The following is a 17,967-nucleotide window of genomic DNA, read 5'->3' as shown; positions in this document are numbered from 1 at the left end:
CACTTACTGAAGGGCATCTTGGTTGCTTGCAAGTTTTTGCACTTAAGAATAAAGCTGTTCTTAACGTCTGTGTGCAGGTTTTTGTGTGGACGTAATTTTTCAACTCATTTGGGTAAATACTGAGGAGCACAATTGCCTCGATCATGTGGTAAGCTGCCCTGGAAGTCTGGATCAAGGGTGTGACGTTGTAGGTACCATTGTCAGCACAGCTGTTCCCACTAGCAGCCACGTCTGCAGGCCCAGAGGGTCAGTTGGATGGGTGAACGTTAACAGGACAACAGGGACAAATGTTGACTTTGACCGTTGGCCTTGGATAGGAGCCAATGAGAATCACTGTTTCCTCTTCTGGAGCAAAGAAGAGGGCTTGCTTCTTCTGGCATCACTCTCCCCCTCCCAGGCTGAGGAGGGCAGAGAACAGGCTCTGAGCCACCAGCCCTGGCTACCTCCATAGCCTAGTCTGGGGGGCCTCGGATGGCAAAGCCTCAGTGTGAGTGAGCCATGGGAAGGGCTTCCACCCCTCTCTTGTGAGTACCCCTTCCCCAGAAGCCACCCTCTCTCTAGTCTATAGCCCAGCTACCCACCCCCAGCAGCGTCTGTCCTGGGTCGAATTTTGCAGTCTCTCCCCTGGACCAGCCTCACCCTTTGTCTCCTTCCAACCCAGCTGGCCCATCACTTCCTGAAAGCGAGAGCTGAAATTGTCCTGCCCCTGCTCAGAAACTGTCCTTGCTCCCTAGAGTCTAGCTCGGTGCTTCGCAATGTGTAGTTGGTGGTCCACAAGACCCTTTTCAGGGGGTCTGCAAGGTCAAAACAAATACTAAATTAATACTAATCCATTATTGGCCTTTTCACTCTCATACTCTCACAAGCGTAGCGCAGAATGTTCTAGACACTACATGACATGTAATGTTGCAACAGACTGAAAGCAGAAGCAGCCCCTGGAATCCAGCTGTCTTCTATTATGCCAGTTATTATAGAGATTTAAAAAAAAAAACATAAAACGAAGCCACTCTTCTCACTAATGATGTTTTTGGAACAGTTATTTTTTATAAAAATATGTCATTTTGATAAAATGTCCTGAGTTTATATTGCTATTTTAAAAGGAATTGACAAATATATATTTAAGAATTTCTCAGTGTTAATTTCTTTTATGGCAAATATTGATAAAGGGAACCCATATTAAAAAAAGCTCTTTGAGGTTCTCAATTTTTGAGAGTGTGCTAAGAACAAAGAGATCTGAGAACTGCTGCCTTAGAGGATCACATCGAAATCACCCCCAGCGTGGCATTCAAGACCTGCCTCCATTTGAACCTCACACATTTATGCTCCTGCAGCCTTAAGGGCTGAGTCCCACCTCCCTATGTTTGCTCATTTGGTCACTTCTGCTTGCAATGCCCTCCCTTCCCTTCTCTGCTTGTCATCCTGTCAATTTCAGCTCAATCGGCACCTTCTCCGGGAAGCCTTCCCTGACTGCCCCTCACCTCCACGCTGGAACAGAAGCCCCTCCTCTGAGTTTCTTTTCTCAGCACTTTATTGCCTCTTCATGAACCCATATGCCCCAAGAGGCTGTGTCCCTTCTTGATGGCAGAAACAGGTCCTACCCTCTCCCGCACATCCTGCCCCCAGTCCATGCAACAGGTGTGGCATGTAGCAGGAGCACATTCCTTGTGTGCCGAGGTTGGGGAAGTCCTGCTTAAGTCACCCCTGAATTGCCTGGCTCAGCTAGATACTCAATAACCTTCCTACTTTTAAAAAATGCATTTTATTTCTTGCATAGACATGAACACAGACATGAGTCACCCCCCATAAAACAAACTTTTGTCAAATTTCGGCATCCCTTTTCAGTTTTTTTCTCTATTTCATTTTTCTTGCTTCATTGCAATTCCAATTAAGCTCAGTCCTAAGATCCATATTTTCACCCAGCTGGAAACCACAAGTATTTCCCAATTAATTTTTAAACACTCAGAAAATAGACTATCAAATTGATGTAACAATTGAGTCTCCTAACTTGGGACCTTTGGCTTCCACGGTGATGAAGTTTATTCTACTCCCATTCAGAGAGCAAATATTTAAACTAAAAGCGTCCATCTGCTGGCAAAGATTTGGTAAAATACACACACCTTCTCATACTGTAAGTAGGAAGATCCGGTTTGGTAAATAATTTTGCGATGTGTTCCTGGAATCATTAAATATTCCAAGGCACAGAGGTAATCATTCTGATGCTGAGACATTATCCTGAAGAAGTCGTGCAGACATTGGAAAGACCCACGTGAATGGGCAGCATTTATTTAACTGGATTAAGCCTTCAAAAGAGCCTGCTCTAGAGCTTGGCGCTCTGCTCTCTGCGTGACTCAATGTCCACGCGGGTCTTGCCTTCTTTCTTACCACATATCCCCTAATGGCAGATGTCCTGTAACTCCCTTAAAATGTTCTTCTCTTCCTCAGACCCGCTTCATGGGATGTCACCACCTCTGGGAAACCCTCAACGCACTTTCCTTTGAGGTCTGGGCCTCGTGGACAGGGAGCCAGAGCTGGACCTGGGGGAGCCAGGCTCACGGAGGAAGAACGCATCTGCACTTCTCCACCCCGTCCTGTTTCCCTCCTTGCTGGCCACATCAGTCACCAGTGGGGCTGGGTGGCCTTAGCCCCACCCGCTCCATATCCTGGCTTCACACACCTAGGAGCCAGGCGTTGGGTCGATAGCTGGTTACTTATGTCCTCAAGGGTCAGTATCTGGTCCTGGTTAACCAAAAACAATGACAGGTTTCCTATATCCCCCTGTGTGGTTTGAGTTTTAGTTAGACGGCGTCTGACTAGGCACAGTCAGGAAGGGGTTCACTCGCTCACTGCTTGCTCATTCATTTACCCCTTCGACGTGGGTTCGTGCCTGTGCTCTGCTCCTTCGTTGGGCTCTGGGGCTGCTGGGAGGAGTAAAGCACCCGCCACAGGCTCGTGGGGCAGACAGATGAATGGGAAAAATGAAAACCGTAACAATGAGAGCTGACACACTCACGACAAGGTGGCTTGGTTAGACCTACATGTCGGGAAACACGGTATACTTTCTTGGAAACATTAAGGCGCAGTCGTCCATGAGCTGGGAAGTGACTCCTGAGCAGAGTCTTGAAGGTTGAGGAGGATTTAGCCAGTGGGGTAGGGGGGAGGAAAGGTGTCCTAGGTGCATGGGATGGCATGGACTAGGGCTTGGCACTGACCCGAACTGGTCACTGCTCAAAAGAACCCCTTTTTAAGTACCTCCTTGTGTATTTTCTGTGGGAGGTGGGATTGTCGCAAAATATAGTCACAAAATATAGAAAGGAAAACACCCAGCACTCTTCCTTGGCTAGCCTGGAAAATGCCAGCTATGGAGGAGGCTGACTTCGGATTGAGTCCAGCTTCACCTCAGACCAGCCCCAAGGCCTCAGGCAGGTCACTGCACCTCTCTGAGCCTCAGATCCATACCTACCCAAAGAACCATGTACCAAATCACTCTGTAGAAATCAGAATTCAGTGAGATAATGTGCATAAAGGCCTAATCCAGGGTTTCTCAACACTACCGACATTTGTGGCTGGATGATTCTGTTGTGAAGAGCTGTCCTGTGCATTATAGGACAGTTACCGGCATCCCTGGCCTCTTCCCACAAGAAGCCAGCAGCACCCCGTCCAAATTTGTGACGACTGTGTCTGTTTCCAGACATTGTCAAATGTCTCCTGTGAGTAAAGTCACCTCAGGTTGAGGGCCACCCGTCTGACATACTGCCTGGCGTGTGGTAGGAACTGAGTAAGTGTTGTATTCTCGCCTTCCCGTTCAGTTCTGGAAGGAACGTTAACACCTGTCCTGTCAGAGCAGGAGGGGCCTTCAGGTGTCACTACAGAGATAGGGAAATGGGGCTCAGAGAGGGGATGTTAGCAGCCTAGCATCACCCAGCGTGTCATGGGCAAAATGAGTTAGGTACAACAGAGACAAAGCAGTCTTAGCAAGGAGACCCCAATACACGGTGGTTTAAATAAGCGAGTTCCTTCTTTCTTTCGTAAGAGCTCTCAGGTGAGCAGTCGGGGGCTGTGCCGTCCTCAGCACGCAGCTGCTGCCTCTGGGCCCAGGGTAGCTTCCCCAGTTGTCCCCACTTCTCACAGGAGAGAAGAGGGAAGGCCAGGAGGAGGCGGAGGGACCCTTCCTTCCGCAGCACAGGTGGAACTTGCACAGTCACTTCTGGTGACGTGCCACTGGCCAGGCCTCAGTCACGCGGCACTGGGGGAGAACCGCAGCATCGAGGGGTCCTTGTCTGTCCTGGGCAAAAGAAAGCAGGGCCAGGAAGGTGGAGCCTGCTGGGGGCTGGTGAGAGAGATGGCCAGAGTGCCCGGGAGCCTTTGGTAGTAAGTCCAGGGGCCCTAGAGCCGTGGGTTCAAATCCTGACTTACTATGTGACCTTGATGGGTCACTTTGCCTCTACAAGCCTCAGTTTCCTCATTTGTCAAGTGGAAATAATAATGGAGTCTCCTGGTACAGGGGTGTAGTGAAGAAGGAATGAGATTGTGTGTGCTGGCACAAAGGCAGCCCTCCATGGCGGTGGCCTTGTTATTGTAAGCAGTGTGATGCTGTCTCTGCCATGGCCTGGCCCAGCCTGGGGTGAGCTGAGTTCTGGGGTGTGCATGGAGGGGCCTTGGACAGAGGAAGGAGCTGGTCTCCATGGGACAGATGAGCATCCCCAGGGTGCTTGACCTCACTGGGGAGGCTGGGCCTCCGTGTAGCCTGGCGGGTCGGCACATGGTCTCAGGGCTGGCGATGGGAGGGATGTGTGAGCCTGGAGCTGGGGACCGTGGGTGCTGTCAGTGCTGCCTAGAGAAGTGATCACAGCTCCAGGGGAACTCCAGCTCCTCAGAGGGCAAGGAGGGGAAGGTGGGGATGGGGCCCTAGTCCCCTGACCCTGTGTCACTGCCCTGTGCTTCTGAGTCCAGTCGGACCAGGTATGCCCTGATTCTCCATGAGTCCTCAGGACCCCTGGAGAGGAATGGAGGAAAGCACTGGGTGGGGTTGTGCCCGAGTGTGCCTGTGCAGCTTCCCCAGCCTGCCGGCCGCAGGGTAGGTACTCACTAAGAACTTGTTGAATGTGTGAATGGATGAATCAAGAGTTCTGCCACTGCCTCAGACTGGCTGTGTGACCCAGGCCAGTTTCTTGCCCTCTCTGTGCCTCAATGTCCCCATTTGTAAAACAAGGAGGTGGAGCTGGATATTCCCAAGTGTTCCTTCCAGCTCCAGGTCCAGGTCTTGGCTGCCCCAGTTGCAGCCCCCACCCCCTGCCAACGAGTCCCAGTGAAGGGAATGCAGCAGGCCACATAGGAGGGTGCAAAAATGGGCTTTTATTGCTGGGGGCAGGATAACAGGTGTAGGGGTTGCTGGCCCAAGTGTGAGGAGAAGGGGTGTCTGGGAGGGTCCTTCTGGCTGAGCTCAGGCTTCCGCTCTGACTCAATGGTGGCAGCACCTTCCCAGAGGGAGACGCAGCAAGGGATCAAGGTCAAGCCACTGGGAACCAACCTGGAATGAGACCTTGGGATGTTTAGGACATCTGCAGCAATGGCTGCCTCACGGGCAGCTGCCATTCTCTGGACACTTGATGGGACTCATCTTGACCTGGCTCCACCGTCCCAGCTCTTTCCTATAATGCCCTGCACGGTGGAAGGCCTTGGAGAGCGGACTGGCACTGGTCTTTCTCTGGCACCCGGCACTGACCCATCCTCATTCGCCTCTCCCTCCTTCGGAGCAATGGCAAATGTAAAAAGACTGAACAGAGGCCATGACTGGAGCCATGGTCAGGACGTGCTAATGATCAGGACCATGGATCAGTCTGAGATCGGGATCAGGGCTCAGTCTGTGACCCCAGGTTGAGGCTCAATCAATAACTGGCATCAAACTCAGTCCGTGACTGGGATCTAGGCTCAGTCTGGGTGTGTGATCAAGGCTCAGGATTCAGAGTGTGACAAGAATCAGGACTCAGTCTATGACTGAGATGAGGGCTCAGTCTGCTGCTGGAAAAAGAAGAGAAGCCAAGCCTGACTTTCGCTTCACCACAGGCCCCTGTGCATTGGGGCACAGAGCCCGGCCCCTCACCAGCAGGCGGGCATCACAGCAGTCCTCCTCCTCATCCGCTTCAGTTGGAGTTTTGCAGGAGGCTTCCTTTTGCTGAAAGAACTAAACCAATATCAGGCCTCAGTCTCTGCCACTGAAAGTTGAATATAGACCAGAACTCAATAGCTGCTACTCTCCAGCAGGGTAGTCTGACAGCCATGGGACCTCAGGCACGTACACTTTGTTCATCTGTAAAATGGGTACAATGACAGTACTTGCCCCACAGGGTTGTTGTGAAGATCCAACGGGGTGGGACATACAGAGCTCAGAGAGATTGCCTAAGGGACCGGACTTAACAGCTATTTTCATAGAAGGACCCCCTCCAGGGCCCTGGCACCTTCTCTACCCCATTTCTATTGCCCTAGCAGCCCCAGTAACCCAGCCATGCTTGGAGGCCTAAAGGCCAAAGCGAGCCCCTAGGTGGCTGGAAGAAAAGCCACAGTTTCCAACGTGCTCAGGACAGTGTGTCCCTCTGTTGCTCCAGGGCCTCCAGGCCACAACTGCTATGGGGTGGACACAGAGCTGCAGGTGTGCCCTTGGAAAGTCTCCTCTCCCCAAGGCTGTGACTTACTGATGGCGTTCTGGATAAAACTCATGTCCAGGGTGTCAACAATGCTGCGGATCAGTGGGCACACCTGAGAACCAGAGAGAAAGAGGGTGAAGAGGAGGAAGGAAGAAGAACAAATCATTCTCAGCTGAGAACAAACCATTTGCCACCCACAGAGATGCTCATTTCTAGGGATCTTAGAGCCTTTGGACCTTAGGATTCTGGAACGATGGAATCCTAGCAGTCTAAAATCAGAGGACCCTAGGATGCTAGAATCCTAAAACCTTAGAATGTTAGAATTCTAGAACCTCAAGAATCTAGACTCTAGAGTGTTAACATCCCCATACTCTTAGAAACCTTGATCTTTGGAACCCTGGAATTTTAAAGGGTCAAGTGGGGCCCTGGGAACGGTTGAGCAGAGCTTCTCATGATTTCATGTGCATACAGTTCTCTGCAGATTCCGATCCAGCAGGGCTGGGGTGGGGCCTGACGTCTGCATTCCTAACGAGTGCCTGGGTGAGGCTGAAGCTGGTCAGAGGACCACACCTGGCATCCTGAAGCTTGGGTTCAGTGAGTCACACAGCCACCTGGAGGATTTTTCTTTTATTAACTCAGATTCCTGGGCTCCCTTCCAGAAGGACCAACTTACAGTCTCTGAGACTTTGGGCCCAGGAATCCTGCACATGGTACAAATGGTTTCAGATGATGAAAAAAAAAAAAAAAACTAAACTATTTTATAGGTCTGTGTTTATTTTTTCAATTAATTATATAATAAGTGATACTAATTTTGTTTTGATGATAGAGATATAAAATTTGCTTTTTAAAAATAAATGCATTTAAATGAATTTATCTAAGAACAATTGTGTTGATTAAAAGAAAATGTTAGTTAGAAAGCACACTGGTAGTGCATAGATACAGCAAATGGCTCAAGTTGGGACCTAGTGATTTCAGCCAATGTCAAGCCCCTGCTCGCCACCCCAGCCCCTGCCCCTACCAGGCTAAGTAACAGAGGAGGCAGCTCCAGCTAGCTTCCCAAAGAGAAGTTTGCACCTCAGAAGGAAAGGTGCCCAGAGAATACAGCCAGGCCTGCAAATGCCCCCCACCAAGCCTGGCTCTGGGCCCCAAGGACTGGGGGACTCACTTCCTTTGACACCAGGGAAGACACAATCTGTTTCAGGCTGCTTGTCACAGTGTCCACTATCCTGTTGACCAGTTCACTGTGTCTGGAAAAGACAGGGAATTGATAAAGCCCCATCAAGTAGGCAGAACTGCCAATAGGAACACCTTGAAGTCAGGTAAGTCCCGGGGACACTGAGGAGCCTTTCTAAGTACAGACAGACACTCTACCCAGGTGGATTGTCACTTAGAATCCCACATCTGACCAGCTGTGCACCCCTATGCCTCAGGAGAGTCTCCATACAACCCTGAAACCTCATTCATTCATTCATTCACCCCATATTTATAGAGCACCATCTATGTACCAGGCACCCAGCTGGGCCTTGGGGACACTGAGATGAGCAAAGTACAGACAGCCCCTAAATCGGTGCCTTTACATTAAACAAATCTTTCCAAAGCTGGCTCCTCCCACCTTCAACTCTCAGCATAATTGCCACCTCCTCAGGGCAGCCATCCTTGACTGCTCCTCCAAAGGAGGACTTTGCCATCCTAGTGCCCTGTTAAGTGTAATGCTCTGCGTAGGGCTGGTCATTTTCCTTGAGGGTTCTTAATTGATGGTCTGAACACTCATCTGCCTGCCTTTCCCTCAGGATAAGCTCCACGAGGACAGGGACCTTGTCTGTCTTCCCCAATCAATTCACCAGAGCTCAGAACGGTACCTGCCTGACACATAGCAGATGCTCAATACATTTTTGGCTGAAAGGATGAGTGAAGTAAACATGCAATTAAATATATAATGACAATGTGTGACAAGTACTCTGAAGGGCAAGAGCAGACTCTTATGAGAGAGAATAGGAGGAACCTTGTCAAGAGCCCAAAGGATGAGAAGGTACTTTGAGGTACAGTGAGAAAAAAAGCGCTCTTGGTAGTCAGAAGAGCACATGCCAAGGTCCTGAAGTGGGAAAGAGCTTGTGTGAGGCACAGAACCAAGGCCAAAGTGTCTGGAGCAGAGTTGAGTGAGAGGAGAGTGCAGTGACATGCAGGTCGGGCCAGACCAGGCTGAGCCTACAGCCTGGGGAGCACTCAGGATTGCATCCAAAGTGCAAAGAAAAGCCCTGAGAGGATTTAGAGCCGAGTGGTGGCATTTCACAGACGTGGACACAAACCCAGAATGGCAAGATCAGTTCCTGGGGCTGTTTGACAAGGCAGTGTCCAGCAGGGCTCAGGACTCTGAATTTGCATCCCAGCCTTTCCAACTAACATCAGGCCATGAAGCCTTTCTTTGGTTTTAGGGGCTCTTTGGGTAACCCGTGATCACATTCTTTGGTGGGGGAGGGCTGAGTGACCTCCGCTCTTGGCCATCATGGCTGAGAGCCAAGAACCCAGCCTGTTTCTGGCTAAGGCCAACCAGCCCAGGACTGCCAGACCATTTCTGCTCTCCTGGCCACTGGCCAGGGTCACCCCTTCTCCTTCCACCCTCTTGCCCATTCCAAACTTGCTCTTTCAAACATATGCTTTAAGATGTAGATTTTGTGGATTAACAGGGATCAGTGATTTAAATGGGGGGGGGGATTACATTTTCAAGATCTCATTTCAGGAATTTTCCAGTGGGTGGAGGATGATTTAGGAACAATCTGAAATTAGAGCCCATGGTAGACATTTACTCTCCCTCTCCCTCCCAACTGGAGGCAAGAAGGTACATACAATTATTATTATTGTTATTATTATTATTATTATTGAGGAACATTACAATAATGATAATGGGAGCAATTCTCCAAGAAGATATAACAAAGCTAAATGTGTATGCACCTAACAACAGAGCTTCAAAAGCCATGAAGCAAAACCTGATAGAACTGAAAAGTGAAATAGGCAAATTCACAATTGGGGTTAGAGAGGTCAACACTCCTGTCTCAGTAATGGAAAGAAGCAGAAGACACCAGAGTCAGCATGCATATTACTACTACTGAGAACTTAGTATGTTCTAGGGTCTATGCTAAATGTTTATATTTTTTCTCATCTGGTCATCTCAGAAGCCTATGAGTAGGTATTACTATCATCCCCCATTGCCAGATGTGAAAACTGAGGCTTAGAGAGAATACATTGGTTATAAAGTTACAAGTTAGTGGCAGAGCCGATATATGAACCAAGGTCAGTCTAACCCCAGAGCCTGAACTCTTTCACCAGATTAAGTCACCTCCCAGGTATAGAAATAGGACTGAAATTAGGGGTCTTCAACTCCCCTGAAAGCCCAGCTCTGCTGAGGCTCAGCAGGCCTTACCTGCCTAGCAAGGAGAGGGAGACATTGATTGGGTCACTGGTGCATTCTCCCAGGACCACTGTGCTCAGGCTGTTTTGGACATTGGTTTCAATTCTGACTCCACTCAGGAGGTCCAGGGAGGCCTGCAGGTTGACGACCTTGCCAATCAAAGGCCTGCAGGAAACAAGATTCACGGTGAACGGAGGTCTAGAAGGCCTTTCATGTTGCCTGCTCGAGTTCCTCTACCTGTGTGGAAGTTATTGAGGATGTCTATGGCTAATGAACACATTGTCCAAGTAACGTCACCATGATTCATAGTCTTTATGGGATTTACGTGTTTATATTAGGGGATTCTTCTCCTGGCCACATGAGTTTAGTTCATGTGAAATTTTTATCCACATTGCACTAATCATTAAAATAATAGTAGTCAATATTTATAGTACACAAATCGTGTAAAGGCACTTTTAAAAAGTATTTTACCTGGATTAATCCATTTAATCATCACAACAATACTATGAGGGAAAAGTACCATTATTATCTCTCTTTTCTGAATAAGGAAACCTTGGTACTGAGAGGTTATGTAACTACCCCAAAATCTCACTGCTAATGACTGATGGCATCATTAGTGCACTTAAATTATAGAAATTCTTTTACATATGCTCATTATCCTGTCTGTCTATATCTTTCAATATGAAAATATTTTAAAATTATATTTTGATACATGCTCTTTATCATATATTGTACACTTCTATCTACATTTATCTATAATGGTCACTGCTATTTAGAGAGAGTCTTGGGAGACAAAATAATGCTGGAGGAAATTTTGCTGAAGAATTATACATACCCATGTCTTCTCAATTTTTCAAATTTTATAATTAGATAAGTGTTATAATTTCAAAAATATATTCAATGAAGAATTCTTTTTAAAAGAGACTTAGTTATGGCCAAGGTGCACTAGAACATTTTAAAGCCTGCGATCTTAGACCTGGAAAAGTCCCCACATTTACAGATTGGGAAACTGAGGTCCAAGGTTGCACAGCAGCATGGGAATGTGCCCGATTCCCATGTTGGGGAGCCATCTGCTATGCCACACTGCCTCTCCCAAATCTCAAATCTCAGATTCTAACCCCTACTCACAGGACCACAGCGACATCGGCGGTGACAGGGAACCTCAGGTTAATGCCATTGCCATCAGCAGTCAGTTCACTTTTGATATCCTGGATGAGGGAGTTGCTGATCTCCACCCTGAGCAGAAACCACAATTGCCCCTGGTCATTCCTCACGACAGGCATTTGCTGACACTTCCCTATGCCACGTCGTGCTGAGCCTTTGGGCCTCACCGACCTTGCCTTCTTTAGTCTTCACTGTAGCCCTGTCTGTTCTCTGCATTTTATTGCACAGCATGCTTTGACTCAGACAGATGTGATTTCCCCCAGATTTCAAGGGGAATAAGGGCCAGAGTCAGAATTTGAACCCAGAACACTCTGACTCCAAAACTCTACATGTGGAGCCTGGGGTGACTTGATTTGGATTCTAGTTCTCCTTACCCCGAGGGGATATATGCTTTTATCTCTAGCTATATTTGGAGAAGAAAAGTTTTATTCCTTGGGAAAGGAACTTCAGGTACCAGCAAACAGATGGAGGTGAGGATGAATAGGAAATTCACCTTGACCCTGAGATTGCAGGACGTGGAAGTCCCAGCCCAGAAGATACCCAGATTGGCCCAGTAGCCCTGCCCCTAATTTACTCAAGCTCTGGTGGCCTGACCTCGGACCACCTCAGCTCTGTAGCATGGAACAAGGGTTGGCCACCTGTCTTTGATTTTAAACTTACCTCCCCAAAGATACGTATTTCCTTTTCTTGGAAAAAAGGTCTCCATCATGAAGCACCAACTCACCCCAAAGTCTTCTCTTTAACTGAATTGACCAAATTTAGGGCATTGTCCATCAAATTCCCAGCTTCCTGGATTTTCTGCTTGGCCAGCTGCCAAACCTTGGATTTCTGAAGCACGTCCAAGTCGACACTCAGTTTTGGAAGGTCAGCTGTCAAAAACAATCACCATATAGTGTCTGCACCACTTAGGAAGCAGCCACTGTGCTCTAGGTTCCAGGTAAGACTGTTTGTCTATGTTATGTCATTTAATGTTTATAACAACTCAGTGAGGTAGTTATCATTGTTACCTGCACTTTACAGATGAGGAAATAAAGGTTCAAAAAGGTTAAGAAATGTGTCTAGTCACACAGCTAGGGAATCCTTGTTCCTTCCATGGTGCCTCCATACTAATATATACTGATCATTTATCAACAAACCAACCAATTAATTGGCCAGGCAATTGATATTGATTGTACATAAGCTTCTAGGAGAGACTCGGGGCTCCATTGCTTTAAGTGAGATGCTCATATGAGCTTGAAAAACTAGATCAAACAAAATGAGAGAATAAACTAAAAAATGGAAAATCTACAACCAAGGAAAAAAAAAATATGGCTCTAGCCCACGAAAGTGGCAAGTGGGAGTCCCAGCTTTGCAGTAGGCCCAGAGAGCAATAATTTATACAGGAGCAGGAGGACAGAGTGTCCTGATGGGAGGTCTCCAGAGAACAGGGGGACGAGATAGGATAAATTACACGGCAGATGTAGAGTGGTGCATATGAAAAGAATTAAGGATATATGGGTAGAAAATAATTCAAGTGAGAAACAACAAAGCCCTCACTAACTCAAGGGAAAAAAAGACTGTATAAGAAAAGAGACATAATCACAGTACTGCAACTTGGCTCTGTGACAGACAGTATCTACCTAGTTATAATGATGCAGAGAATGTCAATTTAAATAAAATCAATGATGTAACTACATCTGATCATAGAACTCACTAGATGATTTTGATCCAGACACTTCTGTCTCTGAGCCCCAGTTTTCCCAGCTGTGATACTAGAGCGTGGATCCTTTCTGCATCTTTGAAAGTTGCCTAAGTCCTGACAAGGTTTGAAAGGCAGTCATTTGCAGAAGTTACCTCTTCCTATAAAAACTGTTTGTCACTGTGCTGTTAATGTTTCCAGAAAATGTAAAGAAAGCCAAGTTCTTTTCACAAGTCAGCATAAAAAGGAGGTGGGATTTAATACGAAGGTAGGTAGCCTAACAGATACTTAGGCTAGCTAGGACTAACTTCTTTAATTTACAATGAGTTAATACAAGTCAATAAGAGAAAATTAAACAACCCAACAGAAGAATATGCTAAGAATATGAATACAATACTTGTGTTAAAATATGTAAACGGATGGTAAGGATATGAAAAAATGAAAGAACTCTCATAATTAGATAAATGCAAGGTGAAATAAGTTGCAATCTTTCATTTATGAGACTGGCAAAAATTTAAAGTTGTCCATACCTAGTGCTGGCAAGGGAGTGGGGAAAAAAAAGGCACCTATACACTATTGGAGAAAGTGTTAACACGGGATTATTTGTCATCATCTGCCATAATTTAACATGCGTATTGTAGTGGATTGAATTATGTCCCCCCAAAACTCCCTGAAGCTTGAATTGTGTCCCGCAAGTTTTTGTATATTAGAAACTTAGCCCCACTGTGATTGCTAAGAGGGTGGGAAATCTTATTATGGTCATTGAAAGGTGGAGCCTTGAAGAGGTGATTGGATTGTAGGACCACGCAGTAGTGAACGGATTAAAAGTGGTCAGTGGCGTGGTTCTGAGGGCTTTAAAAGAAGAGGAGAGTCTGTCTGTCTTTCTCTCTCTCTGCTCTCTCTGCTTCCACCATCTTGCAATGTGAGACCCCTGGGTCACTGTCGCCACCACCAGATGGACTTTAGACTTGTCAGCCTCAGAAACTGTAAGCAATAAATTTTATTTTCTTATAAATCACCCAGTTCCATGTATTTTGTTATAAGCAACACCAAACGGACTAAGACACATATACTGTTTGAACTTTTGAAATCCCGCTTTGAGGAATTTATCAAATGCAGATATTGGCCAAAGTTTATCAGGATGTATTGTAGAAGGATATTCGTTGTAGCATTACTTGTTTCTAGAGAAATAATTGAATGAGCCAGGAATTGAAAAGCCACCTTTCTCAGTAAATCACCCGTAAAGGGCAGCCCCTGGTGGCAGCCTCTGGTAATGCAGGCATGGTGTGCAGGCAGCTAACTCCTGGTGCCTCTGATGATCACCCTTCTTGACTCACCATCAAGTGTATTGTCAACAGTCTCAAGTCCGTTCTCAAGCGCAGGTTTCACATTTTCCACAACATTACTCAGGTCATTGCCAAGATCCCCAAGAAGAGACTCTGAGGTCCCAGCGAGCAGGCCGCACAAGAGAACAAGCTTCCAAAGCTGAAACATCTTCTGTTCTGACACCTGGACAGTCACGGGAGGAATAGGAGTGACAATTGCCCAGAGGGAAAAGGAAATTCAATGAGCACCTATAGTTCTTACACTTTATATCCCATTAGGATGGGCAGCCAAGGTCAGAAAGCCGGCAACTTACCCAGAGACACACAGCCAGTGAGTGGAGGAGGTGGGATTGGAAAAGTCAGACTTGACTGCAAGCCCATGCACTTTACACAAAGGTCCTCTGCACATGCTGTCTTCTCTTCCTGAAATATCTTTCCTTTACTTTTTTACCTTTGGGTTGGAATTCTCTCTCATCTCTCATCTGACCATCCTGGACAGATAATCAATTCCTACTGACTCTCCAGCTTTGCAAAACCATCATGCCCTCTGTGAAGCCTCCTCTATGCCTCCTCCCAGAGTCTAGGTGGGGCTCCTTTCCTTTCCCCCCCTACCCCCCATTTCTGCCTTTGTTCTCTGATCAGGGTCCTGGGTACCAATTACTTGATGACTTGCCCACTTTTCCTTCCAGGCTGTGAACTCCTTAGGAGAAGGACTGTGACTTATTTCACTGCTGAATCCCTGGACTGCAGTAAAAAGCCTGCGGCTAGTATAGTACACTAAGTGAATAAATATTTGTTGAATAAAAGTGCGAACAAATCAACGGACACCACCTCATGACCCTGCATTCTCATCAGCTTGATACTTCTCTTAATGCAATCTATGTATCTCTAAATTTGCTATATCCAAAATATGAGCTAATCCAAGCGGTCCCATTCTTCTGCCTATGCCCCCAAAGCCTTCTACAGACCACCATGTGGGTGCCACTCACAGGTGTGGAGGCGGATGTTCCTCTGCTCCCTTGCACGGTCTCCTAGGATTCCACCGAGTGTTGGTGGCCCTTATATGCTGGTGACGGGATGGGAGACTGCCCATGGAAGCAAGCCCTGGGCCATCCAAGGAGACTCCAAATAAAATAACCCCTGCCCAGGAAGACCAGACAGACTTCCGACCCAAAGGTCACCCAGGATGATTGAACTGGAATGGATGGATTAGGGCAGAACTTTCTGCCAAGACGAAGACAAGGTCCTCATGGAACCTGCAGCTGTCAGGGGGGTGGTCCTTATGGGTGGGGGTTGGGGAGAAGACTGGGAATGTACAAATTGGGGAATGTTCTGGGGGGAGCACCCACAGTGATCATTAAGTGTAACTCTGTCATCATTTGGAATCTCAGAGAGGGGAAGCCAGTAGCCTGAGGTCACCCAGCAAGACAGGGACAGAGATGGGGCTAGAATTGTGACCCACAGAGAGTCAGACTCAGTGACCTGAGAGGTCATTCTGCCCAATCTTCCTCTGGTGTCTCACAGCATCTGTCATGAGCAGAGCCAGCCTCAGTGTGAATGTTTGCAATGATAGGGAGCTCACTGCTAGTTCCACATGCTTGGTAGGAAGATCTTACTGAGAGTGAACGAAATCTTCCTCAATGTTAGTCCTGTGTGTGGGCAACAGTGATGTCCAGAAGGTTAAGTGCCTTGCCCGAGGCTGCACAGCCAGTGTCAGGAGACACCCCGCCCCCAGCCTCATGCCTGCTCTCCCTCTGCACACCTGCCTCTCTCTGCTCTACTCTCGTGCAGCAGCCGGAAAGGTCCAAAACCCAAAGCCCTTGCCATGGCCTACGGGAGCCTGTGTCATCTGCCCGCGGCATCTCTAAACTCCTCTCCTACCTCCCCCAACCCTCGGCCCCCACTCGCTTTCCTTCCTTTCCAGAAAGATGCCAACCTTTTTCCTACCTTGGGCCTTTGCAGAGGCTGTTCTCTCTGCCCAGAGCGCTCCTTCCCAGCTATCTCTGGCTCTCCATGTCACCTTCTCAGAACTTCTCTCCTAGTGTCCCTCTGAGGTGACCCCTGTCCATTATCCCCATCCTTAGCTCCTTGCTAGCCTCTTTCACAGCTTTATCACAGTTTGATTTTTTAACTTGTTTTTAGGCCGCAGCAGATGGAAGTCCCTGTGCTCTGGGGCTCTCCTCCTATGTGGGTCCCTAAGATGCTGGCCTGTCCCTAGAATGCCCAAAGTTTCTCTCTGCGCCATCCTGGGAAGGTGGTGAGAGCCCATCACCAGAGATGCTCAGAAATTCACCAGATGACTGCTAAATTCTGCAATATTTGATGTGACTGTGAGCCCTGATTCTAAATTTCTGTAGGTCTATTGTTCAAAGACTGTGTCGCACATTTTCAGGATTCTTCCCCTCACATTTCCTTTCTATCCAAGTCCAGCTATCCCCACGTGGCTCTTTCCCCCAGGTGTCCTGTCTCTTTTCTTTTCTCACACTCCTCACCTCCCAAGACCCCAGCCCTCTTGGAGCCACAGTGGCTGGTGCTGGGTGCTGTTTCTCAGCTTGGATCACACCCAGGGCAAAGCCAGCTCCCCCTACTGCCATCAGTTGCCTCTTAGATGACAGTCACTAAAAGCTTTTGTCCCCTTGGGGGCAGGCCTCAGGGGGTGGCACAAAGGTGGTAAACAGGCAGAGGACCCAGTCCTCTCACAGGCAGCTCAAGGGATCTGCTTTGTAAGGGGCCTGTTCTCAGGGTCTCCCACTCCTCTGCAGCCTCTCTAGCCCCAGCTCACACGAAGACAGACATGCTCCATCAAGGGTCACCTCCTGCTAAAGCATTAGGGGACTCCCAAGTCTGGTCTACACTAGGCTAAATCTGCTGAAGTGGGGAAAAACCATGCCCCTCTTCCTCCTGGGGTCCTCAGGATCCTATCCTGATAATGCATGTAGAACTCTTGAACAAGCACGTAGACACTTACATACATGTATATGTGCATGTTCACACACACACACACGCAAGAACAAGACAGCACAAGGTAGACTCATATGAAGAAAACAGATATATATTCCTGCCTGAAATGTGGGGAATTTTTTATAGAATCACGCTAGCTTTCCACTATTTGGAAGGAAAGAGTTCTCTACCCACAGAGGAAGACCAGATTGCCAGGGTCTGGTTTTGTTTTGTTTTTTTTCCCCCTTAAAGACTCAGATACAATTATCTGGCTCACCAGAAAATGCAGCCAATACTAAAGAAATGAGAAAATATGAGGCTGGATGCAGCAGTGCCTGAAGCCACATACACACCTGGAGTTTTCAGTTCAAATAGAATTCTCCCTCCAACATTTCATTTTCTTTGATCTTTTGGTTAAACCAGTGTGAGTTGGGTTCCTGCTGCTCACGCCTGCAGCCCTGACTTGTGCATCTGCAGACCCACCCTGGCCTCCTCCTCTCTGATGGCTGCTGGCAGGTCACACACTCATAAAACATCACAGACATCACGGTGGGAGGGGAGCATGTCAATTTCAGCTCCTTGCCAGGAGGTCTGGGGAGGGTGTGGCCCAGAGAGGGAGAAGGATTCACACAAGGCCACACGGTGACCTTGAACCCCACTTATTTTCCTCCTTTCATTACATGTTTTTTAGTTTTGATGGAATTTTCTCCTCTGGGCAATAGCTTTAAAAAAAAAAAAAGAAGAAAAAGAAGATTAAATGAACTTACCTAGGAAGCTAGTTTAACACACAGAAGCTTGAGTCCCATCCCTAGA

General features: G+C 47.6%; 1 protein-coding gene across 1 annotated transcript; it reads right to left on the bottom strand.

Moving 5' to 3' along the window:
- Nucleotides 1-4,233: 4,233 nt before the first annotated feature.
- Nucleotides 4,234-14,383, bottom strand: BPIFA2 (BPI fold containing family A member 2). The gene is made up of 9 exons (XM_063090186.1): nt 14,227-14,383; nt 11,936-12,080; nt 11,176-11,283; nt 10,060-10,212; nt 7,807-7,888; nt 6,690-6,753; nt 6,048-6,138; nt 4,919-4,993; nt 4,234-4,282 (listed from the first exon to the last, which is right to left on the bottom strand). The coding sequence occupies exons 1-9, from the start codon at nt 14,381-14,383 to the stop codon at nt 4,234-4,236; spliced, it is 924 nt and encodes a 307-aa protein (XP_062946256.1).
- Between the last annotated feature and the right edge of the window lie 3,584 nt (nt 14,384-17,967).

Source organism: Cynocephalus volans, chromosome 1 (genome assembly GCF_027409185.1).
Source record: "Cynocephalus volans isolate mCynVol1 chromosome 1, mCynVol1.pri, whole genome shotgun sequence".
Taxonomy (NCBI): domain Eukaryota; kingdom Metazoa; phylum Chordata; class Mammalia; order Dermoptera; family Cynocephalidae; genus Cynocephalus; species Cynocephalus volans.
This window is presented reverse-complemented; position numbering and strand designations above follow the sequence as displayed.